At 26.0% G+C, this 27,889-nt stretch overlaps 10 protein-coding genes across 10 annotated transcripts; 6 read left to right on the forward strand and 4 right to left on the reverse strand. All coding sequences in view use genetic code 12, as the record gives it.

Annotated features, from left to right (window-relative positions):
• KGF55_000074 (uncharacterized protein) lies at positions 1-3,358 on the forward strand (the record flags this gene model as incomplete). Its single annotated transcript, XM_051761039.1, has 2 exons — positions 1-1,726; positions 2,103-3,358. Coding segments are annotated over 2 exons (2,982 nt in total), but the record flags the coding sequence as incomplete, so codon positions are not given.
• A 134-nt stretch (positions 3,359-3,492) lies between these two features.
• Positions 3,493-4,602, reverse strand: PCL5 (Pcl5p; the record flags this gene model as incomplete). Its single annotated transcript, XM_051761050.1, has 1 exon — positions 3,493-4,602. One exon carries the CDS (start codon positions 4,600-4,602, stop codon positions 3,493-3,495), a length of 1,110 nt encoding a protein of 369 aa, XP_051617197.1.
• Positions 4,603-6,743: 2,141 nt separating this feature from the next.
• Positions 6,744-8,933, forward strand: KGF55_000076 (uncharacterized protein; the record flags this gene model as incomplete). The annotated part of the gene is made up of 1 exon (XM_051761061.1): positions 6,744-8,933. One exon carries the CDS (start codon positions 6,744-6,746, stop codon positions 8,931-8,933), a length of 2,190 nt encoding a protein of 729 aa, XP_051617198.1.
• A 762-nt stretch (positions 8,934-9,695) lies between these two features.
• Positions 9,696-12,089, forward strand: KGF55_000077 (uncharacterized protein; the record flags this gene model as incomplete). The annotated part of the gene is made up of 1 exon (XM_051761072.1): positions 9,696-12,089. The coding sequence occupies one exon, from the start codon at positions 9,696-9,698 to the stop codon at positions 12,087-12,089; it is 2,394 nt and encodes a 797-aa protein (XP_051617199.1).
• A 758-nt stretch (positions 12,090-12,847) lies between these two features.
• On the forward strand, positions 12,848-15,096 carry KGF55_000078 (uncharacterized protein; the record flags this gene model as incomplete). The annotated part of the gene is made up of 2 exons (XM_051761083.1): positions 12,848-14,534; positions 14,711-15,096. 2 exons carry the CDS (start codon positions 12,848-12,850, stop codon positions 15,094-15,096), a joined length of 2,073 nt encoding a protein of 690 aa, XP_051617200.1.
• A 607-nt stretch (positions 15,097-15,703) lies between these two features.
• Positions 15,704-18,346, forward strand: KGF55_000079 (leucine-rich repeat domain-containing protein; the record flags this gene model as incomplete). Its single annotated transcript, XM_051761094.1, has 1 exon — positions 15,704-18,346. The coding sequence occupies one exon, from the start codon at positions 15,704-15,706 to the stop codon at positions 18,344-18,346; it is 2,643 nt and encodes an 880-aa protein (XP_051617201.1).
• A 993-nt stretch (positions 18,347-19,339) lies between these two features.
• On the reverse strand, positions 19,340-20,281 carry KGF55_000080 (uncharacterized protein; the record flags this gene model as incomplete). The annotated part of the gene is made up of 1 exon (XM_051761106.1): positions 19,340-20,281. One exon carries the CDS (start codon positions 20,279-20,281, stop codon positions 19,340-19,342), a length of 942 nt encoding a protein of 313 aa, XP_051617202.1.
• Positions 20,282-20,476: 195 nt separating this feature from the next.
• Positions 20,477-20,740, forward strand: KGF55_000081 (uncharacterized protein; the record flags this gene model as incomplete). The annotated part of the gene is made up of 1 exon (XM_051761117.1): positions 20,477-20,740. One exon carries the CDS (start codon positions 20,477-20,479, stop codon positions 20,738-20,740), a length of 264 nt encoding a protein of 87 aa, XP_051617203.1.
• A 4,590-nt stretch (positions 20,741-25,330) lies between these two features.
• KGF55_000082 (mitochondrial 37S ribosomal protein mS42) lies at positions 25,331-26,143 on the reverse strand (the record flags this gene model as incomplete). Its single annotated transcript, XM_051761128.1, has 1 exon — positions 25,331-26,143. One exon carries the CDS (start codon positions 26,141-26,143, stop codon positions 25,331-25,333), a length of 813 nt encoding a protein of 270 aa, XP_051617204.1.
• Positions 26,144-26,330: 187 nt separating this feature from the next.
• On the reverse strand, positions 26,331-27,701 carry TIP41 (Tip41p; the record flags this gene model as incomplete). The annotated part of the gene is made up of 1 exon (XM_051761139.1): positions 26,331-27,701. One exon carries the CDS (start codon positions 27,699-27,701, stop codon positions 26,331-26,333), a length of 1,371 nt encoding a protein of 456 aa, XP_051617205.1.
• Between the last annotated feature and the right edge of the window lie 188 nt (positions 27,702-27,889).

Raw genomic sequence — 27,889 nt, forward strand, 5'->3', positions numbered from 1 at the left:
GATGAATCATATTATGAAAATATAATAAAAGAATATCATAATAATAAATCGGTTTTAAATAGTAAAAAATCTTCACATTTATCACATCAGTCAAGTGAGGTAGAAGAAAAACCTAAAATAAATTCAAAATTAACGGAAGCATTATTAATAAATCTGGATGGTCATGAAACAAAAGATGTATCATCGTCACCAGTTTTAGCCAGATCTAAATCTATGACCCTGTTAGCTAGGCTAATACACATTCAACCGGATGAATCATATTATGAAAATATAATAAAAGAATATCATAATAATAAATCGGTTTTAAATAGTAAAAAATCTTCACATTTATCACATCAGTCAAGTGAGGTAGAAGAAAAACCTAAAATAAATTCAAAATTAACGGAAGCATTATTAATAAATCTGGATGGTCATGAAACAAAAGATGTATCATCGTCACCAGTTTTAGCCAGATCTAAATCTATGACCCTGTTAGCTAGGCTAATACACATTCAACCGGATGAATCATATTATGAAAATATAATAAAAGAATATCATAATAATAAATCGGTTTCAAATAGTAAAAAATCTTCACATTTATCACATCAGTCAAGTGAGGTAGAAGAAAAACCTAAAATAAATTCAAAATTAACGGAAGCAATATTAATAAATCTGAATGGTCATAGAAAAAGAAAATTCAATGAATCATCATTACCTAAAAGCAAAAAGGTTAAACTTTTGGGATCGTCATCAATTACATTCGATACATCTTCGATAGAAAAATTTATAAGACCTAGAACACAAATTGCTACGGTAGAAAAAGATTTAGTTAAAATAATTCAAGGGACATATAAATACGAAAAGAATGGAGTAAATGATCTAAAGGTTGAAATTATACCAACAAATGATACAAATGATTTTGCTAAAACCAGATATAACACATCAACTGATCATAGATTAAATACAACAAAACTATCAACTCCTTTGAAAAGAAATACCACTAAGGATTCATTGAAAAATAATGCCAAACATAAAAAATCAAAAAGAAAATTACAGAGATGCACCAACCCGTTAAAAGATAATTCTTTGAAACTTACGAGTGTATTTTCTGAGCTCACTGATCAAGACCATAAACGTTTAGCGTGTTTAAAAATTGAAGGAAATCAAGATCGTGTTCATGGAACAATATCTATAGAGTTGAAAGTAGATGGTTTGTTTCCTTTAATTGCTAACAAAGCTAAAAATAAATTAATTACAAGCGAAATTATCGCTTGTTATTCCGACTTATTGATGAACATGTATGATAATATATTTATTATTGATTCTTCCTTTTGGATATTTTTTGAAAATAATGTATCGTATGCTACTTCCTGGAGAGGGCGATATGAAATTGATCCTTTTAGCCACGAAAAAGTTTTCATAATTATAAATGTTAAGTCACAACATTGGGCTAGCGTTTATGTCCATACAAGAGAAAAAAAACTATTTTGGTTGGATTCTTTAGAGGAAACATATGGACAAGATAGTATAGCTATTGAAAATTTGATCAAAGTATTGAATCAAGATTCAAATAATTATCAGTTGACTAAATTAAATATACCACAACAGGAGAATAGCTACGATTGTGGGGTTTTTATGATGTGTTGTATTAGGCACATAGCTGCTAATGTTCCACTTACTTATAATGGCAGTCAAATAAAGCAATTTAGACTGCAAATTGCTTTAGAGTTATTAGATAAAACACTACGTTAGAATAGGTATCCTTTTTAGCCGACTTTTTAGTTTAAATTAGTCATGTTACGATAGTGTATATGTCAAAAATCCTGTAGCACATCTTGTCCACCTTTAACCTGTTATCTTGCTTAGCTTAGCACCACCTATCCACCATAATTCTGCCTACCTCGTACCAGCTGCCTGCATATAACCGACTTACTGATCATATATTTCAACAGATTCTAATTTAAGCACATTAGTCCACAAAATGTAAGTTTTACCACTAACTCTAAATGAATATACTGATTCAAAAATCAAAGAAGCTGATGAAATGAATCTACTAATAACAACATTAATACTACTAATAACAATCTACTTAATTCTCAAATTAATTTCACTTTTTAGAACAGTTCCAATAGAATATTTAAATCAACAATCATATATTGCAACAACAAGATTATCTAATGAATCATCTATATATAAATCAATTAAATCTGTTAATTTAATATGTGGTTTAGATATAAGATATGATCATTATAAATTAAGAAATGGGAATCTTAATGATATTTGGGTTATTGTTTTACAAAATTTGAAAAATGGAGTTGGTTACAAGGGGATTTCTATAGATGATGAATTTTTAAAATTTGAAGTTATAAATTTTAATATTTTGAGCTTTGAAAACGAGGGAATTGAATCAATTAATATTCCTTTATCTTATAAAATTGATAAGAAATGGATTATAGTGGTATTAATCGGGTTTATAAGTCAAATTACCATAAACTTTTATGATTCCAAATTGGAGAAACCGACAAATGGTAAAAACATAAATGATATAAACATAGTAGAAGATCGAGGCTCCTTAGAATCAGATTGTAAATATACTTTAGATAAAGATAAAGGAATAGCTATTAAGTTACAAGATGTTTTAAATAATCAAATTTATACAAATATTGAATTTACTCAATTGAATATAATATCTGCAATTGCATCAACTATAAAACATTTACCAAGTACTAAACTAGAGAAATATAAAACTATTGAAATCATTCCATCCAATGAATCAAATGTTATTGATATAACAAATTTAATAGTTAAGCTATTATTTTCATTTATACAAAATTTAGAGATTCATATTAATACAAAACCAAGTTATAAATATGATTTAACATCAATTCCAGAACAAGTCATACTACAAAATAAACCAATAAAACTAAGCTTAATTCAAAATTTAAAATTATTTTTATTAAATCATGGAATTTTTAATTCATCGAAGCTAATATATATAGAATCAAATTCGTTAAAGAATTTAATAAATTCAAAAGATTTAAATAAATTTAAAATAAAGCATTCATCAAATATAATAAAAGAATTTTTAAATCCATTGTTAGTTGGACCTGTTTTGGTAACAGATATATATGAATATAGAACATATGGGTCCAAATATGGTTCAATTCCTCAAAATTTAGAAATGAAAATTATAAATTTAAATAACCATCAAAATCTAGGAAAATTAATGATTAGAGGTTATAATATTGGGAAATTTCAAAGATTTATTAATAATCAAATTGAACTTACTAATCAAAGAGAAAATGATGGATTTATGCCTTTACAATTTAGAGAAAATGTTAAATGGGGTAATGATGGATGTTTATATTTTGATTGTTAATAGAGTGTAAATAGATTGTAAAAAAATGTAAATAGATCGTAAATAAGATCTTATAGCCTATGAGATTTTCGTTATCATGAATTCATGCATGTATTAAGTTAACTATATACGATTTATAAAGCTTTATATGAACTTTAAACTTTAATTTTTTTAACTCGATTAAACACACCAACATTATTATAAGTATGTTCATTATCATCAATACATCTCTTCTTGCTAATTACTTCATTATTAGTTACATCATTAACATAAAAAATTTTTTCACCAATTTTTGAATTATAAAAACTTTCAAAACTTATCTTTATTAAATTTAAATTTTCAATTTTTAAATTATTAAAAAATTTGAACCATTTATTTAATTTTGTTATATTGGAAAAATTATCTAAATCCCATTCAATTATGGAATCTTTTCCGTCTTTAATTTCTTTAGAAACTGTAGTATTTTCTAATGATTGTAAATTTGATTGTAATTTTTGAAATTTTATAAAATCAAATCCAAAAATAAATAAAATATTACACCAATTTTCATATTTTTCACCATTTAAAAATAATTCAAAATTTAAAATTTTCAAAAGGTAAAATTCAATATCTTTTAAAATCCTGATATTTTCTTTTAATTTCGTTGGTGAATCAATTTTTAATCCACAAATTTTACACCATGATTTAAATGAATAATTATAATCTTGATTAAATTTTGATGATATAATAATTAATCCTAAAAATAAATTTTTGACACTAATTTTAATTGGTTCTTGTTTTTCGGATGTTGTTGCAAATGAATTAATTAATTTATAAATATAAAAACAAGTTAATTGTAATGATTGTATTGAAGTTTTTGATCTTTTTAAAATCTCAATTATAAATAATTTAATTTCTTTTTCATTAAATGATGAATTTGTTGATATTGAATGGTTTGTATAAAGAATTTTTAATAAATTTGATGTACAATTTACTAAGATTGAATTAAATTGTGCTTTATTTAAATTAGCATTATAATAATCTGGATGATTTGGTGAATTTGTTTGTTTTTGTTTAGGCAGTTGTTGATTAAATGTAAGTAATAAAGGTGATGATGTAAAATTTTGAAAAGTTGTTGTTGTAGTAGTAGTTGGTTGTGATGTTGGTGGAGTTAATAATGAATGATCCGTATTATTTGCATCAACACTTGAACTCACTTGCAAACTAGTATGTTTTTCAGGGAGACCTTGCCCCTTCTTAACTGATGGCGAATATGGAGAATGCATTTTTCAATATGGAGTTTAAGTATGTGAAATTGATTAATTGTTGAAATAGTATAATGTATGAAAAAAAAAGTCAATCTTTTGAAAAATAAATGAAAACCTTGTAACTCCCTTGACCTAAAAAAAGCAATCTTTTAATGAAACCTTGTGTATATAAAATGAATATTGTGATAAACCTAAGTAAATAAAATTTGAAAAATACCCCTTTATGATATTATAGTTCTTACTGACCTCAAAAATAGTAAAACTAAGAACTACTTGAAGACTGAAAACTTTTTGTTGAATAAAAAATATTGATAAACTTACTATTTCAAGCTAATTTGATCTCTTTATAAAAACCAAACTTGTAAATAATAAAAACGTAAAAAATACAAAAATATTATTAAAAAATGACACACAACTTCTTACTTATTAAATCTATTGAAAAAGTTCAACCGATTGATACATTATATATATTGTTTTATTGATTAATTTGAAAATTTTGATTAAAAAAAGTTGACTAAATCTTTGCTTGAATCTTATTAAAGGTTGGCTGTAAAAAGTTTTGTTTATTTATCAAGTCAAAAAGTATATTGATAGTCAAACAAAAGTAATAGTTTTGTTTAAGTGTTTGTTTGATAGTTAATGTAGTTGTAAATACAATTAATACAGATATATCTAACTGATTAAAGTATACAAAATTATGAGATGATGATGATGATGATGATAATTAGTGTTTATATACTTTAAATTTAAATCGTGGATGATGATAGTTTTGGTGAATTATTTTGTGTAATAATAAAATTTATGAGTAATCTCTATCTCTCTCTCTCTTTAAAAAAAAGAAACTTAAATATCCGGAATTACGGTTAAATATTTTAGTAAAGGAATAATGAGTAATAAATTATTTGGTCACGTTTTTCAGTACTAATTTATATTTATCCTGTCTTCGCCTCCCTTGTCAAGCTAAAGCTCAATATTCGCCCTCGTAATATTACACAGAAATAGGTCGACTCGCCTTAAAAAGTTGCACTTAAATGTATTACTCACAAAATTTATATATCATGGGTCACATGACTTACTGATAAGATAAGAGAGATAAAAAATGAGTCAAAATTTAACGTGGAATGACACTTAAATTTATGGCGTGAAATGACACTTAAATTTATGGAGAAATCATTCCAACAGCGGAATCGGTCAAACATATTAACTATCTGTCATTATCAATATAAAGGCACAGGCAGATTAAATTGAATATGTTTAAGCATACATTGATGAGTTTTGGTGGCTGAATTTAGTTCTTTTCCAATTTCAAATCTAATTGGATAAAACCAAATTCAGTCACTCTATTACGAAAGATGATTTTGGGATGATACCTTTTGTTGATTTGATTAAATGATCATGGAGTTGGGTTAGCTAGAACAGTATCAGGTGTTATTGTTTGATCATGGAGTTCTTAAATGCTGGAGTATGATGGTTGATTAAACTTTTAACAACTCAACAATGTGATTCCAATGTTTGGATGATCTAAAACTATAACATACCTAACTCCGTTGGCATTAAATTCAATAAATAGGAGCACCAAATTAGAATTATCGGCAACCCTGCTTATCAATATTCAATTTCTTATATAGTAGAATGATTGAGATTTTCGGTTTAGACCTTATTTTTGCAATGGATGTATAAACCTTTGTTGCAAATTTTGAACAAAGATGGTCAACTCATAATCTTAAATCAAATTAATTAATTAATTACCTGTTTTGTTAGTTCGAATACGATTAGATGAATAGTCATAATCTCTAATAATTAGATATTGTTAACGTTAAGCAAGATCTTATGATTGTGAACTGATTATTACGAATTGATCGAGTCACCTGACAGTCTGAATTTGTAATACAGCGATCTGGTAGCTAAACATACGAGATTTGGAATTCAAATTTAGCAGCAGTTTATATTGTCAATTCGTCAACTTCATATATTACAATTTCAATCAACATTTCTCTAGGTTTCATCATTTAAATAGCTATGAGTTTAATTTGGTGAAGAATATTTTGAGATATAAGAAGACCTTGTTTGAGTAATAACCATTACTGCATTATCTTAAACCATCCATTCAACATTTCAACCGTCTTAAATCTACAAAGTTCAATCAAAAATATTAGGTCATGACTATCACTAGCATTTCAGGATTACCTATAGAGATAATACAGAAAATTATTAACTTAATTGATGATAGAGATATTTTATTAGCATTAGCAACAAATACTCAATTCAAAGATCCAATTTATAAAAGGTTATTTCCAAAATTAAATATTTTCCATAAATACATAGATGTTTATGAAGAAGTCTTTTCATATTACTTTACATCAAAGTTTTTAAATTTTTTAGACGACTATGATAATTATGTTCCAAATGAAATTTTAACAAATATTGATACATTATTTGAATTGTTTGAAATTAAACATATAAATTTTAAAAATACAAAAATTGATTTGTTTATTCATCCTTATCACACAATGGATGATTTGAGATTTTCAATTGAAAATTTTAAGATAAATTCAATTATGTTAAGATCTGATTATGATTTTCAATTAGCTAGGAAACTGAATTATCGGAATAATCCTTATTTTGCTCAATTGAAAAACGAAGAATTTCGAAAACTTACTCTTCCAAACACTTTGGAAAAGTTTGAGATAGGATATGATAATATCTTTTTAAGAAATTTACCAGAATCATTACGTGAAGTAAAATTGATAAAAATTAAGAATTTAGATGCAATTAAGTTACCTTTATCATTAAAATCATTATATTTATCACACTGCGAGATAAGTGGGGTAATGTTAGACTTGAGTTATCTTCATCAATTGAAGGATTTCGATTCATATGGCAGAATTCAAATTGGTAATGATTTATCATCAGGAAAATTGAAGTTCCCATCTTCTGTAAAATCAATTTGTTTACATTCTTCTGATTTTCAAAGTTTGAATAATTTAAGTGACTATAAAAATTTGAAAATTCTTAAACTCAAGCGTTGTAAAGGATCAATTTTATTGTTTAATACAATATTACCTCCTAATTTAGAATATTTGCTGATTGAATTTGATAGAGAGGAATCAGTGAATCTTGATAATGGGGATTATGGTGAGACAAGGAATTTGAATAATGTTAGTACAATTCACCGACCCGGAGCAGATTTATTATATGACATAAGTGGTGAGGATATTTTTCCTTCAACTTTAAAAATTTTAAAATTGACTTCAATGAAAAATATTATACTTGACTTCCAGTTGAATTTACCTAATTTGGAAGTACTTAAATTTGCTTTTTCTCCTTTTATTAATCCAAGTAATTTGATAAATGAAAACTTAATCAATTTGAAAAAATTGACTGTCAAATTTTGTAACTCATCAATGACATTGGTCAAATTACCGAAAAATTTGGAATATTTAAATCTTGAAAATAATAACATAAGATCATTAACACAATTTAATTTTAAAAATTTGAATAAACTTAGGCATCTTATCGTCAGCAGTAATAAAATAACTAGAATTACTGAACAAATAGCACCAAATCTAAAAATTCTAGATATTTCATATAATCCAATCAAAAAGTTACATCATCAAGAAAATTTGGAACAATTGTTTGTAACAACATCAACGAACGCAGATGATATTTATATCAATAATTTAAGAAGTTGCGAATTAAATATTAAAAATTCTTTATCTTTAAATACTGTTTACAAGTTTGATTCGTGTTACTATTTAAAAGAATTAATACTACGTGTTGAAGTTGTTAATATTTCAAATTTAACTTTTCCTGATACAATTGAAATTCTTGATATTGATTGTGATAGGAATGATACGAAAAATATAGAACATGACTTACAAAAAGGTCTTTATAATATATCAAATTGTTACAATTTGAAAACTTTTAAGTTAAGAAAATGTAATATAGAGCATTTTAATTTTAATAATCTACCCCAAACTTTAGAAAATTTTTCAATTATTTATTCTAAATTAAAAACAATTGATGGTTCTTCAAAAAATTTAATAAATTTAAAATCACTTAATTTAGAATATAACAGAATTGATAATAATGGAATAAAAAATTGTTTATTTTCATCTTCAAAAATTGAAACTATAAATTTAAGCAAAAATGATATAAGTGATATTGATTGTATTAGAATTGAAAGTTGTCCAAGATTAATTGAATTAAATTTAGAAATGAACTCCAATTTATATATTACTGATGAATTTGATGAAAAATTAAAATTAACTTGTCCAAGATTAAGTGTAATTAGAGGTCATAAAGAAACAAATAAAAAGCGTCATATTGATTATGTTAGTGCTTATTAGTTGCAAAAAAATTTTATACGTAAATAGAATAGAGATTGAATGCAGGGTTTTATGATGAAAATTGAATTCAATAAGATATAGAGTTGAGTTGAACAATCAAGTTTGGAATAATTTTTGGGCGTCTGGGTGATTCTATTAGCACAAATAACTTTCATAACATATTTCTCAGAAAATGAAATGGCTATGAGGTTTTTTTGCTTAATGCGCAATGACAATATTTGGTTCAAATCATGCCTTGATAATTTATTGGTCGAAAGAGGTGTACTAAACCATATGAGATCAATCTAGTTGAAATTGAGTTTCAAATTGGTCAATAGTATTTTCAAAAGTTTAAAAATCAACACGCAACTTTTATTCGAATTAACTATTTGTATTATTGTATGCTTAAATACCATCAAATAGGATTCTCATAATTTTTAATAAACGATTTACAATAACTAGATAATGGAACATGCTGTCATTATCGTCAACAGAATTTGAAAAATTGAATTGTCACATAATAATTTGGTAGCGACGCGCGCTAGTTATGAAACTGGCGGTAAATTTTATATTATTTGATTGATCAAACTTATATATTACGATTTCAATCAACTTTTCTCTTAGTTGCAAGGTTTCATTACTCAAATAATTATGATTCGAGTTTGATTTGAGTTGGATTCTACAGCACCATTTTAAAGTCATTTACATTACTGCATTGCCATCAACTAGCACATCATATTCAACCGTCTTTAAATCTACAACATTCATTCTAAAGTATATGGCATGAGTATCACCAATATTTTAAAGTTACCTATAGAAATAATACAAAGAATCATTGATTTAATTGATGATAGAGATATATTATTGGCATTAGCAACAATTCCAGGTCTTAGAAATATCAGTTATGAAAGGTTATTTCCAAAATTAGATATTTTCAATGACAAACCAAGTTATATTCAAGCTAAATTCAGTTCATTATATTTTAAATCAAAATTTCTTAATTTCTTGGATGACTATGATAACTATATTCCGAATGAAATCTTAGCAAATGTAAATACGTTATACGAATTATATAAATTAAAAAATTTAAATTTTCAAAATACAAAATTTAAATTAATGGTTCATCCTCATCATATAAAGCAAGATTTAGAATTTTCAGTTAAATATTTCAAGATATATTCAATTGTATTAACACCTGACTTTGTTTATCCAATTACTGAGAATCAGTATAATAGGAATGAATTTTCTTTGGCTCAATTAGAAAATGAAGAAATTCAAAGATTTTCTCCTCCAAACACTTTGGAAAATTTTGACATGAAATATGATAATTTTTTTTCAAAAAATTTACCACTTTCATTACGTGAGTTGATTTTAGGCGACATCAATGACTTAAACTCAATTAAGTTTCCTTTATCCTTGAGATCATTGTCTTTAACAAATTGTAAAATAAGTGGAGCAATATTAGATTTGAGTTATCTTCATCAATTGAAGGAGTTATATCTAAATGAGATCAATGACACAGATTCAATTAAATTACCTTTGACATTAGGATCATTATCTTTAACAGAGTGTACGATAAGTGGATTAGAATTAGATTTAAGTTATCTTTATCAATTGAAGAAGTTAGATTTAAGCGACGTCAATGACTTAAATTCAATCAAAATACCATCATCATTAATTTCATTATCTTTATCAAGTTGTCAGATAAGAGGCGTAATGTTAGATTTAAGTTATCTTTATCAATTGAAGAATTTTGATTCAAATGGCATATATCAATATGATGGTTCTTCATTAGAAAACGTCAAACTACCACCTTCTTTAGAGTCAATTTGTTTAAGATACTTTAATTTACAAAGTTTAAATATTTCAAGTGATTACAAAAACTTGAAAATTTTAAAACTCGTGACTTGTGATGGATCAATTTTATTGTTTAATACAATATTGCCTCCTGGTCTAGAAAATTTGCAGATTGAATTTAATAATGAGGCTATGTTTGTGTTTCGCGAAGCAGTCTTATATGGCTTGACTTGTGAAAACCTTTTTCCTTCAACTTTGAAAGTTTTAAAATTGACTAATATGGAAAATATTATACTTCGTTTTCAGTTGAATTTACCTAACTTGGAAGAACTTGAAATTGAAGGAGCTTCGTTGTTCAATCCACAAGGCTTGATAAATGAAAGCTTAATCAATTTGAAAAAATTGACAGCTATTTATTGTGGTTCAACTATGGAATCTGTCAAATTTCCTAAAAATTTAGAATACTTGAATCTTCGAAAGAATCGCATAAATTCATTAACACAATTTAATTTAAACGATTTGAATAAACTTAAACATTTAATTGTTAGCGATAATCAAATAACTAGTATTACCGAACAAATAGCTCCAAATTTGAAAATACTTAATATATCAGGCAATCCAATAAATTTATTTCATCAACAAAAAAATTTGAAACAATTAATTTTAAATACTTCAAAAATGGATGATATTTGTATCAATAATTTAGAAACTTTTCATATAGAAATTAAAAATAAGGATCATGAATACGGTTCAATTCCTTATTACAAATTTGATTCATGTTATTATTTAAAAAATTTAATTTTATGTCTTGAAGCTAGTGATATATCAAATATAACTTTTCCTGGTTCAATTGAAATTCTTGATATATCTTGTAATATTTTTTCCGTGAATCAATGTATTGACATACAAAAAGATCTTTACAATATATCAGAGTGTAACAATCTAAAAATTTTTAAATTAAAAAGCTGTAGTAAGGAACATTTTAATTTTGATAATTTACCAATAAATTTAGAAAATTTTTCAATTACTAATTCTGATATAAAATCAATTTGTGGTTCTTTAAGAAATTTAAATAAACTAAAATCACTTGATTTAAGATATAATAGTATTGATAATAATGGACTAAAAAATTGTTTATTTTCATCTCCAAAAATTGAAGTTATTGATTTAAGTGGGAATTACATTGATAATATTGATTGTATTAGAATTGAAAGTTGTCCGAGACTAATTGAATTAAATTTAAAAATGTCCCCGCTCATCAAACTATATGTAACTGATGAATTTGAAGAAAAATTGAAATTAAACTGTCCCAGATTAAGTACAATAGGGGCTTTAAAAGAAAAAGATAAAGATCTTCCTACTGTTCATGGTATTGTTTAATAATTGGAAAAGATTGCTCAAATCGTGAAACTAAAAGTAAAAGCTAGGTTATGAGTTATATCTAAAAAGCTATAGAAACGGGTAGACTGTTAGAAGTCCAAACTTAATACAAATCATAAGATGTATTTTGTAGTTCGTCTGGTGAGTAGGCAGCACAAATAAGTGTTACAACAGCAATACTCAATCAAACTGTATTGACTCTCGATCAATTCGTATGAGATATTTTGGCTTATCTGTTATGACGATTCTTTATTTAACCGTTTTAGATCAATCTATCAGTTATTATATAAGTTTCAGTTTTGTCAAAGTATAGTATTTTTAAATATTGAAATTCAACTCGCAACCTTTGTACAAATTGATTAAACACATCTTTAGTATACTCTAGAATCGTTAAATATGAAACTCATTAGTTTAATAATTTCTTCTCAAAAAATAGTTAATGTAGCATATTGCAATAAACTGATTGTAAGAAATTGTGGGTCAGAATATTTTGGTAGCGCTAAATGATAGTTCTCAAATATGAACCAGGACCATTCTATGCTATCAAATTCACATATTTGTATATTACGATCTCAATCAACTTTTCTCAGATACAAAATTTCATCACTCGAATAACTATGATTTGTGCGGTGAAAAAGATTTGAGTTGGATTTTGGAACAGTATTTCAGAGTCATCTACATTATTGCATTACCCTCAATCATCATCATCATAGTCAACCGTCTTTTAATCTACAGAGTTCAATCAAAAAGTATAGGGCATGACTATCGCTAGTATTTTAAAATTACCCATAGAAATAATACAAAGAATCATTGATTTAATTGATGATAGAAATACTTTATTAGCATTAACAGCAATTACTCAATTTAAAGATTCAATTTACAAAAGATTATTTCCAAAATTAAATATATTTTATAAACAACCAAATAAATCAGCAAATTATTTTTATGGTAATAAACTTATTTCATTCTACTTTCTATCAAAATTTTTTAATTTTTTAGATGATTATGATAATTATATACCAATTGAAATTTCAACAAACATCGATACATTATATGAATTAATTAATTTAAAAAATTTAAATTTTACAAATACCAAATTTAATTTATTTATTCATCCTTATCATACAATTAAAGATTTGGAATTTTCTTTTACAAACTTTGAAATAAATTCAGTTGTGTTAAGACCTTATTTTGACTATCAGTTAACTGGGACACTATATGAAAATAATGAAGTTTATTTTGGTCAATTGAAAAATGAAGAATTTCAAAATATTACTTTTCCAGACACTTTGGAAAAGGTTGACGTAGAATATGATAATATTTTTTTAAGAAATTTACCACGTTCATTACGTGAGCTAAACTTAAGGGAGATTGATGATTTAAATTCAATTAAACTACCTTTATCATTAAGATCATTATCTTTAACAAATTGTAAGATTAATGGGGAAGTGTTAGACTTGAGCTATCTTTATCAATTGAAAAATTTTGAATCAAATGACATAGCTCGAATTGATAGTGATTACTTATCAGGTGAATTGAAACTATCATCTTCCATAGAATCAATCTGTTTGAGTTCTTGTGATTTACAAAGTTTGAATAGGCCAAGTGATTACAAAAATTTGAAAGTTTTCAAACTCATGCGTTGTGGAGGATCAATTTTTTTGTTCAATACAAAATTACCTCCTCGGTTGGAATATCTAGAAATGGATTCTCCAGGTTTAAATTCCGTTGTCATGGAACAAAGTCGATCAATGAACTCAGATAATGTTACTTTAATCGATAGACCGCAAAATGGAAAGTTATTCAACATTGGTGGTGAAAATATCTTCCCTTTAACTTTAAAAAGTTTAAAATTGACTGAGATGAGTAAAATAGTATTAGATACACAATTAGATTTACCTTATTTGGAAATACTTGAAATCAGTGGAGCTGCTCTTCCCAATCCACATAGAATAATAAATGAAAACTTAATCAATTTGAGAAAATTGACTGTCAATTTTTGTGATTCACCAATGGAATCTGTCAAATTTCCAAAAAATTTAGAATACTTGAATCTCAGAAATAATCGCATATATTCCTTGATACCATTTAACTTGATACAGTCGAATAAACTTAAACATTTAGATGTTTGTGAGAATCGAATAACTAGTATTACTGGACAATTAGCTCCAAATTTAAAAATACTTGATATATCGTATAATCCAATAATTAAATTACATAAACAAGAAAACTTAGAACAATTAATCTTAAGTACTTCGACGAAAACAGGTGATATTTGTATCAATAATTTAGAAAGTTTTGAATTAGAAATTGAAGATTTTGATTATTTTTCAAAATTTCTTGGACTAGAAGTTGGATGTGAACAATATGAAGCATGCAAAATTTATGATTATAAGTTTGATTCATGTTACTATTTGAAAAAATTAATCTTACGTCTTGAAGTGGGTAATATCAAGAATTTCAATTGAGTTGGGGTAATATATCAAATTTAACTTTTTCCAACTCAATTGAAATTCTTGATATTACTTGTAATTCTCGTTCTTCAAAAAGGATTAAAAATGACTTACAAAAGGATCTTCATAATTTATCAAATTGTTACAATTTGAAAGATTTTAAATTAGAAAAATGTAATATTGAACATTTCAATTTTAATAATTTACCAAAAAATTTAGAAAATTTTTCAATTATTTATTCTGATTTAAATTCAATATATGGTTCATTAGAAAATTTAAAGAATTTGAAATTGCTTAACTTAAAATCAAATAGAATTAATAATAGTGGACTTGAAAATTGTTTATTTTCATCTCCAAATTTGGAAGCTATTGATTTAAATGGGAATTATATTAAAAATACTGATTGTATTAAAATTCGAGATTGTCCAAGATTAATTGAATTGAATTTGAAAATGGTATCACTGATTAGATTATATATCACTGATGGATTTGAAGAAAAATTGAAATTAACTTGTCCAAGACTAAGTATAGTTAGAGGATTTAGAAAGGTTTAATGCAATTAAACATGGTATCCCTGATTAGATTTTCATTACTGATGAATTTGAAGAAAGCCGGAAATTAAACTGTTCAAGGTGAAGTGTAATTAAAGCTTGGATAAATATATCGATAAACATCTTCATACTGCTCATGGTAGTTCTTGTTAATTGCACAAGTTTGCCATAGATTGTGAAACTAGACTCAAAAGCTCAGCTATAGGTGAGGTTATACTCATTAGTGATAAGAGCTAGTTGATTTTAAATTTGATTAATTTTTTTTTGTGTATGCCTATCTTGAACTTGTTTCGATATACATGGATGAGATTTGGTGACCAGGTTGAGTTTAGATTGGGAATTGATTTAAATTTACTGAATAATAGAGGCTGCTTTAAAAGATGAGTTCAAGTTGGAACCTCTCCTTTAAATTGTAGTTATGATTTGATAGGTTGAATTACTTTAACAAACATAATCCTATTCGGGGTTATTTCATTATACAGGGATACCAAAATTGGCAAACCTCTCAAATATTTAAAAGGCAACCATAATCTCTATCAATACTCTCTCGATTAATGAAATATGTATGAATATGTAAGCTGTCAATTCTAAAACTCAGTAGATATAATAAATGGATTTTGCAACCGTATTTGGTAGCAACAGAGTTTTGAATTTTAAATTAGCATCTGAAACTAAAGTGATACACGTTAAATTTATTTTTACAACCAAAATCAAACACGCCTTCAAAAAGTTTCATCACTCGAATAATAATGATTCAAGTTTGATGAAGAATAAATGGGTCACAGAGCATTTTTCAAAACCATTTACATCAGTGTCTTACCATAAGAGCCCTTTTTCAAATTTAAAGATTCAAACAAAAATTGGCAGCATGTCTATCATTCATATTTCCGAATTACCTACAGAAATAATTCAAAGGATCATTAATTTAATTGATGATAAAGATACATTATTGGAATTAGCGAAGATACCAAGTCTTAGAAATATTAGTTATGAAAAGTTATTTCCAAAACTAGATATATTCCATGTCAAACCAGATTATGTTAAAGGTAAATCCAGTTCATTATATTTTAAATCAAAATTTCTTAATTTTTTGGATGACTATGATAATTATATTCCAAATGAAGTCTTAACAAATGTAAATACATTATACGAATTATATAAATTAAAAAATATAAAATTTCAAAATACAAAATTCAATTTAATTATTCATGATTATAATACAATTCAAGATTTAGAATTTTCCGTGAAAAATTTTAAGATAAACTCAATTACATTAGCATTAGATTTTGATTATGCATTTACTGGGAAACAGTATAATAGGAATGAAATTCATTTCGCTCAATTGGAAGATGAAGGATCTCGAAATTTTACTCCTTCAAACACTTTTGAAGAATTTGGCATAAAGTATGATGTGTTTTTTTCAAAAAATTTACTACTTTCATTACGTGAGTTAAAATTAAGCGACATCAATGACTTAAATTCAATTAAATTTCCTTTATCCTTGGGATCATTATCTTTAACCGGTTGTAATTTAAGTGGAGAAACATTAGATTTAAATTATCTTTATCAATTGAAGGAGTTAAATTTATATGGCGTCAACGGCTTCAATTCAATTAAATTACCTTTGACATTAAATTCATTATCTTTAACAGAGTGTAAGATTAGTGGAATAATTTTAGATTTAAGTTATCTTTATCAATTGAAGAAGTTAGATTTAGGCGACGTCGAAGACTTAAATTCAATCAAAATACCTTCATCATTAATTTCATTATCTTCATCATTATGTCGAATAAGAGACGTAATTTTAGATTTAAGTTATCTTTATCAATTGAAGAATTTTGATTCACATGGCATATGTCAATATGATGGTCGTTCATTAGAAAATGTGAAACTACCACCTTCTTTAGAATCAATTTGTTTAAGTTACTTTGATTTACAAAATTTGAATATCTCAAGTGATTACAAAAACTTGAAAATCCTTAAGCTCATGGAATGTGATGGATCAATTTCATTGTTATATACAAAATTGCCTCCTGGTTTAGAAATTTTGGAAATTGAATTTAGTAATGAGGCTACATTTGCGCTTCGCGAAGCAAACTTCTTATATGGCTTGAGTAGTGAAATTCTTTTTCCATCAACTTTGAAAATTTTAAAATTGACTGGAATGGAAGATATTATAGTGGGGTTGCAATTGAATTCACCTAATTTGGAAGAACTTGAAATTGAAGGAGCTTCGTTGTTCAATCCACAAGGCTTGATAAATGAAAGCTTAATCAATTTGAAAAAATTAACTGTCATTCTTTGTGGCTCAACTATGGAATCTGTCAAATTTCCAAAAAATTTAGAATACTTGAATCTTAAAAATAATCGCATAACTTCATTAATAGAATTTAATTTAAATAATTTGAATAAACTTAAACATTTAATTGTTAGGAATAATGAGATAACTAGCATCACTGAACAAATAGCTCCAAATTTGAAAATACTTGATATATCAGGTAATCCAATAAAACAATTTCATCAACAAGAAAATTTAAAACAATTAATTTTAAATACTTCCAAAATAGATGTTACTTGTATCAACAATTTAGAAAGTTTTGAATTAGAAATCAACGATAAGGATTACAAGTACAATTCAATTCCCTATTACGAATTTGATTCATGTTATTATTTAAAAAAATTCATATTACGTCTCAAAGTTGGTGATTTATCAAATATAACTTTTCCTGATTCAATTGAAATTCTTGATATTACTTTGAATAGATGTATGCACACACAAAAAGATCTTTATAATATATCAAATTGTTACAATTTAAAAAGTTTTGAATTAAAAAGTTGTAACATAGAACATATTAATTTCAATAATTTACCAACAAGTTTAGAAAGTTTTGCAATTATTGATTCTGAATTAAAATCAATTCATGGTTCTTTAAAAAATTTGAAAAATTTAAAATTACTTGATTTAAAATCAAATAGAATTAATAATGATGGACTTAAAAATTGTTTGTTTTCATCTCCAAAAATTGAAAAAATTGATTTAAGTAGAAACTTTATTGATAATATTGATTGCATTAGAATTGAAGATTGTCCTAAGTTAATTGAATTGAATTTAAAAATGGTCTCACTGATCAAACTTTATGTAACTGATGAATATGAAGAAAAATTGAAATCAAATTGCCCAAGATTGGGTACAATAGGAGCTTATAAAAAAAAAGATAAACATCTTCATTCTGTTCATGGTAGTGTTTACTAATTGTAAAGTTTGCTTAAAATGTGAAAACAGAATCAAAAGTTAGGTTATAGGTGGTGCTATATTCATAATTAATGCTAAAGAATTTAATACACGAATAACAATTCAAATTTGAATCATAAGATACATATTGTAGTACTCTTATTGGGTGTATCAGCACAAATAACTCTCATGACATCGCCACTCAATAAAAATGTGTGACCTCCTTTTATTGAGACCTTTTAGCTGATAAATATGTAACTAAGTCTTGGTCTATATCTTTGGTGATAATAGCGAAATGCTCTCACTATACAAAAGCCGCTCCTCTTGCCATTTGAAGTAATTATGCTAAGTAGGCAATTATCTCTCAATTCATTACAAAATGTATGCTACCAATTTTTGATTTTTTAAATTTTATAAATACAGCTTAAAATTTCCCCAAGTTTTACAATTCATCTTAACAACAACAACTTAGTTCTTTGAAATCAATACAGACTAATTTAAATATCTAATTAAAAGTTTTCCAACATGCCAGCTCAATTAACTAATTATTCATCATCTTGTTCATCAGGTTGTAATTGTGGTTCAGAATGTAAATGTGGATCAGAAGCTGAATGTAAATGTGAAAAGAAATAAATTACAAGTTGACCAAATGATTCAATTTATTTGCTAATGCTAATGCTAATGATTTTTTTTTTCAATCTTATTATCGTTTTTATCTTTACTATGTTTCAAATTGTTAATTTTTGTTAATGCTTTTTTTGTTTGGGGAAATGGTGGGTTTTATGATGTTTGATGTTGCTTTAAAATTTATAGCTATATTTTATATCTAAAGGAATACAAAAGTTTTGCTTATAAAGGACATTGAGTAGTGATCTTTGAACCTCTGAACTATCTCTCGGTCTTTCCATCATCGACATCTACATTAGCTTCTACATTAACTTCTACATCAACTTCTGTATCAACTTCTATTAAACAAGTAGTAATCAGAAAATCATCAATCTCAGAATTTTATTACTATATCTCTATATTCAACTCTTTAATTTGTTTATCAACAATCACCTTTATCTTTTCATTATCTTTTATAAATTCTTTTATTTCTTTATTATTTTCACTAACTTTAATTAATTTTGAATCAAAATTTAAATTAATTAAAGTTTTTAAACCAACCCAAGATTTATCAAATTTTTGATTAATTTCTAAACTTATTAAATAATTATCTCTACTTAATTTGAAAATTTTTAATAATTCAATCAATTTATCTTTTTTATCATTATTTAAGTTATTTAATTTTGAAAAATGATTTAAAAATTTATAATAATATATTAAACCAATTTTATAAAAAATTGGATATGCTTTTGGTTGAATTAATAATACTTGTTTTAAACAATATATTGATTTATCATAATTACCACTTATAAGATATTCTTCACTTAATTCTTTCCATGTTAATATATCATTTGGTTGTAAATTTAAATAATAAATTAAATTATCAATATATTTATTTGAATTTTTGGAGGTATCATTATTTCCTTTATGATTTCTTGCAAATGTTGTTAATCTTCTACTTAATTTTAATTCATCTGGTTCATCATTAAGCATTTCCATTGATTTTTTTAAATCATTTTGACTTTCATACCATATTGATTTTAAAAATTTTAATCTTTGAGATCTAACTATTTTGGTTTCATTACCTTCATTAAAATATGATATAATTTTGTTTAATACTATTTTTGCTTCTTCATCATTATTTGTTAATATGTTTAAATAAAATTGAAGTTCTAATAAATTATATAATTCAATTAAATTTAATGAGCTTTCATGTTGTTGTAAATAATTTGTAACTTCTTTTTGATGATTGTATAATTGTTGTGGTGAAAATTCAGTAAATTTATTTGTCTGTGATATATGTAGAAGTTTTCTTTTAATTAATGATGGATCTATTATTAGTTCAGACATGTTTTTGGTTGTGCTTTGGTTTCAATTGATTAAGTCTGATCAGTCTATCTAAAAATTGTGTCGTGCTGTAAATTAGTTTGAATCTGAAATTTTGTTTTTCTGTGTAACAATCGACCTACAACATTTGATTCATCAACGATCAAGTATATTGAAAATACTAAACTTCAAATCACAGTTAACTTCAATCTCATCCATATGTATGATCTCACTTATAAGAACGACCGATTAGGCTTACTAATTCAAATATTTGAACCAATGCAAGCGTTCGAAAGAGATTTGCTGATTGATTTTAAGATTGTGGCAGGTGCCAATCAAGATACAAAAATGATCATTGAAGTGATTCCATTAATTATTGAAACATTCTCAGATCTTCGAGTCACAATTTCACACAATGATCCAACCTTTATCAGCCGGTTGCATTTAAATTTTTTGCCATTTTCCAAGGAGAGTAAGAGCTAATTTTTGAACATGAAATTCCAATAGATAATTCCAAACCAATTTACATTGAATTAGACATTATTCAAAACTATCTTATATAATGTAGAATTTAAGATGAATTCATTTGGAATTATCCATTGTAAGTTCATGTTCAAATAAATTATATTAGCTCAACTGAAATATTATCACCCATATTATGTCGAATAAGCTTGATTCCACCTGCTAGTTTTGTATTACATTTTAACAAACTCCCAAGGAATCACAACTAAATTAAACTTTCATTCAAAAATCTTGATCCATTATAGACAATTTCAAAAAGAATTCAATAACTTCTTCATTAATTATATTAAAAATTTTGGTGATGTTCAGAGTAATTTAGCTGAAAAAGTTTAAGGAAATAGTAGTAAAATTCAAAGTTAAATGGGAAATATTGTTTTTTAAAACATTATAAAGAAAAATATAATGGTTCCAATCTCAGAATGAAAAAAATTAGCCTAGTCCTTTCAAATACCATATGAAAAAGATTAGTCCTGTTCTTTTCATACTTAGATGTGAACCATTATATTTGTAATGAGCAGTTTGAGACAAACCATCTTAATTTTTTATTTAAATTTCTATATCATTTTCCATCACAATTCTTAACACTACTTTGAAAAATAATTAAACTTATAAAGTTAGAACCTCAAGGATTGGATTGATATTTTGTCTCAATAAGTCAGTCTTAAGGAGTTAATTATTCGTAGGTATTTGGTTAATAGGCTAATAAAGGTTGAGTAGAGCTAAAATATGAATCTAAATAGTTCTTGAGTTTTTATATGAATAATTTTAATCGTTTAATGCGAGAATCAACTTTAAATTACATTTTGAACATTGTAGTTCTTCCGATACTGATTATATTGAACGATCCAGCAATGGCTTACTTATTTTGGTTTGATGTTTGTTGTAAAAAATTTTGTGTATTTGTTGTAGATATTAGTTTATGTTGGTTGCAAAACTTTTTGAAAATTTATCACCATTTTTTCTAAAAATTTAAGGAAATCAATTTCATGCCAGTTTCTTCTTTAAAATTAAAAGTGGGAAAGTGTGATCAATGTAACAAGTGTGTAACCAAGAGAAAAAAAATAGTTTCTTCTCTCCTTTCTGAATTATTATTGGTTGTTGATACTTGATTCCACGGGATACCATGGTATAGAGTTGGTTGTTAATAAAAATCTAATGGAGATATGGAATAAAATAGTATTGAGGTAGAGATGTAGAAAAGACAAGTAATAATGTACTACGTAAGATATTATTAAACTTTACTTTAATACTAGATTAAATCTAATCTCATACATAATTTATCATACATTATCATACCACCCCCCTTCCTTTAATTTGATTTTAAAAAATATAAATAGACTAGGAAAATTCCATTTCTATCTTTCAATTTTATTTCATTTCTTCTTTCTTTCCTTCTACTTTAGAGATTAACTAATACTTAAACTCATCTACTAATACAAATACTACAAATTATAAACTACAAACTAAACTAATTATAATCAAAAATGTCTTCAAAAATGGATTGTGCTTGTTGCAGCAAAGATTGTTCATGTAAAGATGCTTGTGAATGTTCATCAAAAGATGCTTGTTCATGTCAAAAGAAATAAATTAGTCTGTATCAATTGACTATTACACCTTTCACAAAGGATCAATTGAGTTGATAAATCATTATTTTGGTGATTATACTTACATGCTTTATGCTTATTATTTATATTTTTTATAATTTATGTTTGAATAAATAACTATATTAAATTCAGTACTATAAGGATTGTAGCTTTACTCTGATGATAAGAAATTGAAAGTTGGGGATAAACAATTGAGTCCTCTTGCTATTAAATTAAACTGATAAGATAAATGGTTTTGAATAATGATTCTTTTTAGTCCGTTCTCCGATATTCTAAACCGATCTCCCGCAATAATACGAATTAGAATTACTACTTTTGGAAACTTGGGTGAAAAATATCCCTAATCTTACATATTATTAAGGGATACAATAAATCCATATTTTCATACAAAATAGATGGGAGTTACTGATTTCTTCAAATCATTTATGGTTCATTTTTGAAATTGACTATTACTTGTTTGTCATAGAATGGTTTAATTTGTTTCAATTGGTGAGTTTGTGGTATAAAATTGGAAAGTTTCTAAAAAGAAAAATTTTTCACATAATGTATTGAAAATACTTTCCCAAGATAAGGAGTTCACTAAACAACAATAGTCATTACGAGATGATTTGCAGAAGGTTATCAGATCAGTTTCTTACTAGTCTATCTACTTATGTATATCAATTTCAATAATGTCATCATGGTATCCCAAATATACAAAATCATGGAGTAATATTGTTTCTAATCAACTCCTCCAAATCCAATTATGGACAAACCAATCCTACATTATTAAATCGAAATATCCAATTGTGACTAATGATTCATCATTCAAATTTATTCAGTTTAATTTATTGGATTGTGTGATTCTTTTCATATTCTATTTCAAATTCAATTAAAAATATGATTCCTCAACTCAAGTGAGAATCCCAGCTACTTGAACTTAAAATTTATGATTTTGATTAATATGTCTTATTTTACTATTCCAAACACTCCAAATCTATTCCAAATCAGAAGTTAACAGATTAGAAGTCAAAAGCGATATTTTATACATTTTGTTTATCGCTTTTTGACTTCTAATCTGTTAACTTCAAAACTGTTGACCTATAATTTGTTGACTTTCAATTTGGAAAAGAGTTGGTGTGGTTCTTTATGAGACTTGGCTGTTAATACAAATTTTTGTATAAGTAATCATCAAGGTAATTTCGAGCTATATTTATATCTTTTCAGACACATCACTTTGCATCAAATTTCAATATCATTATGTTCATTCAAGGAAATTTCACGCCCGATAATGTAATCATCTGCGAAATTTCATCTTGATTTCTACGAACACTCTATCTATAATCCCAACATTTTAGTGGTAACACTTTAATATAACCAAACAGCTAAGTTTTTACAATATCTAGAACTCATAGCTATTTCACACAACAATAATTACTCAGATTTGATTAGTATTGTAGTACTCTTCAATGGATTATCAACCAACAACTCGAATCCAACAACTATTCCAACACCAATAATTCAAGTCATGAGATTGGACCAAGGTGAAGTTCAATCATCTCAAACATCAACTACATACAACACCAGATCTAAGCCAACTACTCTACAACACATATTGTTTCAATTAAAGAAAATCAAATATTGAGAAACAAACAACAACCAAACAAAATTTTAATTAGAAATAACTATCATGTGCAACCAAACTCAATGACTTTCATCACACATTAAACCAAGCACATCCTATACCTTTCAACCTGATCGATTGTCGCCATCAATCAACCTAATCCAACAACATTAAAGATTACGCTTCATCCCCACACACTTCATTAAATCACACAAAACCCAAACAAAAATCTTCAATACATACAAATTCCTAATTATCAATTGACAACCAATGCTTATATCGTCAAATCTGAAACAAAATCCTCAACATCTTGTGATTTTATCAGCCCCTTTCATTTCAAATAATTTAGTTTAAATATCAATGAAATTTTCCTCAATTTGAAAATTCAAAGATTTTTTGGAAACTAACACTAATATTCACTAATCAATACATGAATCAAAAACTTACTTCAGATCAACCCTCAACAGAAGCAAATCTTCAACCAACTTATTAGCAATATGTCCAATAATGGGCCTCACCTTCAAAACTTCAGGATCAAACAACCTAATGCAGAATCAATCAATGTCCAATCTCCAGCAATGATCTACCATCAGGCACAATCATTCTTGGTTCACCAATTATGAAAAATTCCAAGTTGGACATAACTTGAATTTCTTCATAGTCGGTGAAACGAGAATCATTGACTTGAAACAGTGAACATTGCATTTTCATCCACAATAATCGAACTCATATTTCCAAATCACAGAAACTACTTTGGTTGTAAATGAAATACAAACAAACTTTGGTGTCAATCTACTATTAGCGCTATAGGGAATGCTACATTTCCAATTAAATCTGGGTAATTGTATTATTCTTTTGTAGAGTTAATATCGGATGGATAACAAGGTTAGCTTGAAAGAATTTCATTTACAAAGTCCGTAGTTTAGATTACTTAGAAGTTTACAATAAACAATTGGATATCGCCACACTCATCATCCTGTTGGTATCAATCTGCAGAATCTAGTTCTACAAAACTTCTTTTAGAGGCAATGCCTAATAAATTTATATTTTAATCATAGATCTTATGAATCAGTATTGATCTTCATTTTGCAACTAGAATCTTGAATGTAATTTTCAATGAACCTCCGTCAGGAAATGGTGAAATCAATTCTAGCGATTTGCCCATTGTGGGAAATTGTAACTATATACCATGAAAAAATAGAAAGATTCATTCGATTTTCAAACAACTATGGCATCCGAATTTTGAACAATTCTATAATTTTATTTAATACATATATACAGGCTTAGGAACATACTATTTATCATTTTTCATGCACAAATTAGTTTGATAAAAAGTTTGTCTAATTATATTTGAAATAATCTTTTATTTATAACATCCCAATTTAAATTATCCCATAAATTATTTAAATATTCTGATTTACCAGTAATTCCATAATCTTTAATATACATATAATCCCAATAATTTATAGCTAAAATTGGTAAATATTTTTCATCATCATCATTATCTTTTAACTGCTGACCAGCCTTCTTCTGAGCTCTTTTTTCTAATTTATTTAATCCATTAAAAGTTAATTCATCAATTCCTCCATTTAAATCAAATTGTTGTCTTTTACCAAAATAAAAAGGTATACCATCATTAAAACTTTGTAAAAAACTTAAATTTTTATTTTTATCTTCAATTAAATATATCCAACCTTGACCATTTGAATTTTCAGCCATTGTTAAAATTTTATTTCTTAATTGATTTAAATCTAATATATCTATATTCATTAATTTTTCCATTAAAAATCTTGAAGGTTTTGTTTTTGTTGTAGAATCTTCTGTTGGTTTATCAATTAATTGTTGAAAAAAAAAATGATTCATATGTGACATTGATGCATAATGGAAAGTATGTTGTTGAGTTGTTTGTTTTGCTGTATTTAATAATATTTCATACGGAGTTTTAGTTTCATTTGCTGTACCATTTGTTAATAATGTTAATTTTGTTAATAAATAAGTTTGATAATCTGTCCATGCTAAATTATAACCTTCTGGTGATAATAAACCTTTTATTCCTTCTTTTGACCATATTTCATGATTTGGTAATTTTGGTAATGTATGTATAGATCGTATTTGTTTGAGACAACAATGTAGACTATTTCGACTTGATTTAAACATGGTTTGGTGGTTGTAATATTGGTGATCTATTGATCTTTTGTGTGTTTAAGATTTTGAAAAATTTTTAAAGTGTACATTCATTTTGTGTATTTGTTTTAAAACTCAAAATATCAAGAAAGTTGCAAAATTTATCGAACCAAAGATAAAGTAAAACTGTTCTCTATAAAGCTTTATTTACTAAACTATACTATAGTATACACTCTTCTATTGTTCTCTTTATAGTAGGTATATTCAAACTAACCCAATTTTGATCTCTTAATGCCTTTTTAGGATCACCATTTCCATTCCCTCCACTATTATTACTATTAATACTTTTCTTTAAAACTTTATCATAATCACATTCTTGAATTTTATATTCTCTTAAAACCGTGTTTGTTTCAAAATCAATGAAAACTCTACAATCTCTAATTCTAAATATAACATTATCAATTCTTAAAAAAAATCTTAATAATATTAAAAGACATGATGGCATAACTCTTATCTTTGTTGAAAGCATACTTATTCCATTATCTGCTAATTCATCTTCAAATAATATCATTTCATCAAAAAATAATATCGGATCAGGTTTTGTTAATTTATCTATTGGAATTTCCTTGGTTGTTGGTTGAAAGTCTATATTTGAATTACCTTTATAATTTGTTGAATAAGTCCAATCATAAGGTTTTATTCCTATTTCTTCAGTTAATTCTGATACTTTTTCTTTTAAATCTTCATCCAATTTTGAACTTCCTCTTTCTTGTTTTTGTTTTTGGGTTGTATTATTTTTATTGTTTAAACTTTGTTGTTTCTTTTGTCGTTGTTGTTGACGAGATTTAAGCCATTCTTCATGATAACTAACTTTTAAATGAACATCATCATCTAAAGTATCTAATGCATCAATTGCATTGAACGTAATTTCTTTAATTGCACTATTGTCTATCTCCTTTTCAATTTCTTTTTCTTTCTCCAATTCCTTTTCGTTTTCGTTTTCATTATCATTTTTAATTACAGTTTCACTTTCATTGGTATCTATATTGTCATCAACGAATCTAATTTTAACTAAATTATTACCAAAAATCATTTCAGGTAATGGGAAATTAAACTTGGTATCATTTAAATAATCAATTTCAAAAGAATTTAATATAGGTTTCTTGATTGTATAAATTTCCCAATTATCTATTTTAATACTTGGTTTATCTTGTATTGGTAATGACAGTTGTGGTGATGGTATTATTATTTTACCACAATGATTACATTGAGGATTTTTACATTCATTTTGATTAGCGTGATGATTGGGTATACTTATTTTTTTGGGGAAAGTTGATGAAGATATTGATGAGAACGAAGGTGAAGATGAATTGCTTTTATTGTTATTGTTGGTATTATTATTAGTTGTAGGTAGTTTCTTTATTGATTGAGGATTTCTACCTTGTGTATGTAATTGTACCATTTCTCTTGCTGAATTTACATGTATAGCATCTATACCTCTCCTACTTTTATTGGAAGGTATTGCAAATAATGACAGTTTGGATTGCTTTTTTGAAGAATTATCATTTTTATTTGTTTTATCTTCTGACATTTGTTGTGGTGGGGAGTTTTAGTTTGAATCTTAAGATTTAAATTTTGAAACTCCGTATTATAGATTTTTTTGTTGGAGATTAAAATGCGGTGCGGTTTATTCAATTTTGAAGATACTGTTTCACAAAAAAAAAAAAAAAAAAAAAAAAAAAAAAAAAAAAAATGGTCTCAAGAGGGATAAAATGTAGC

Source organism: Candida pseudojiufengensis (assembly GCF_024610245.1).
Source record: "Candida pseudojiufengensis strain CBS 10847 chromosome Unknown scaffold33, whole genome shotgun sequence".
In the NCBI taxonomy this organism is placed as follows: domain Eukaryota; kingdom Fungi; phylum Ascomycota; class Pichiomycetes; order Serinales; family Debaryomycetaceae; genus Lodderomyces; species Lodderomyces pseudojiufengensis.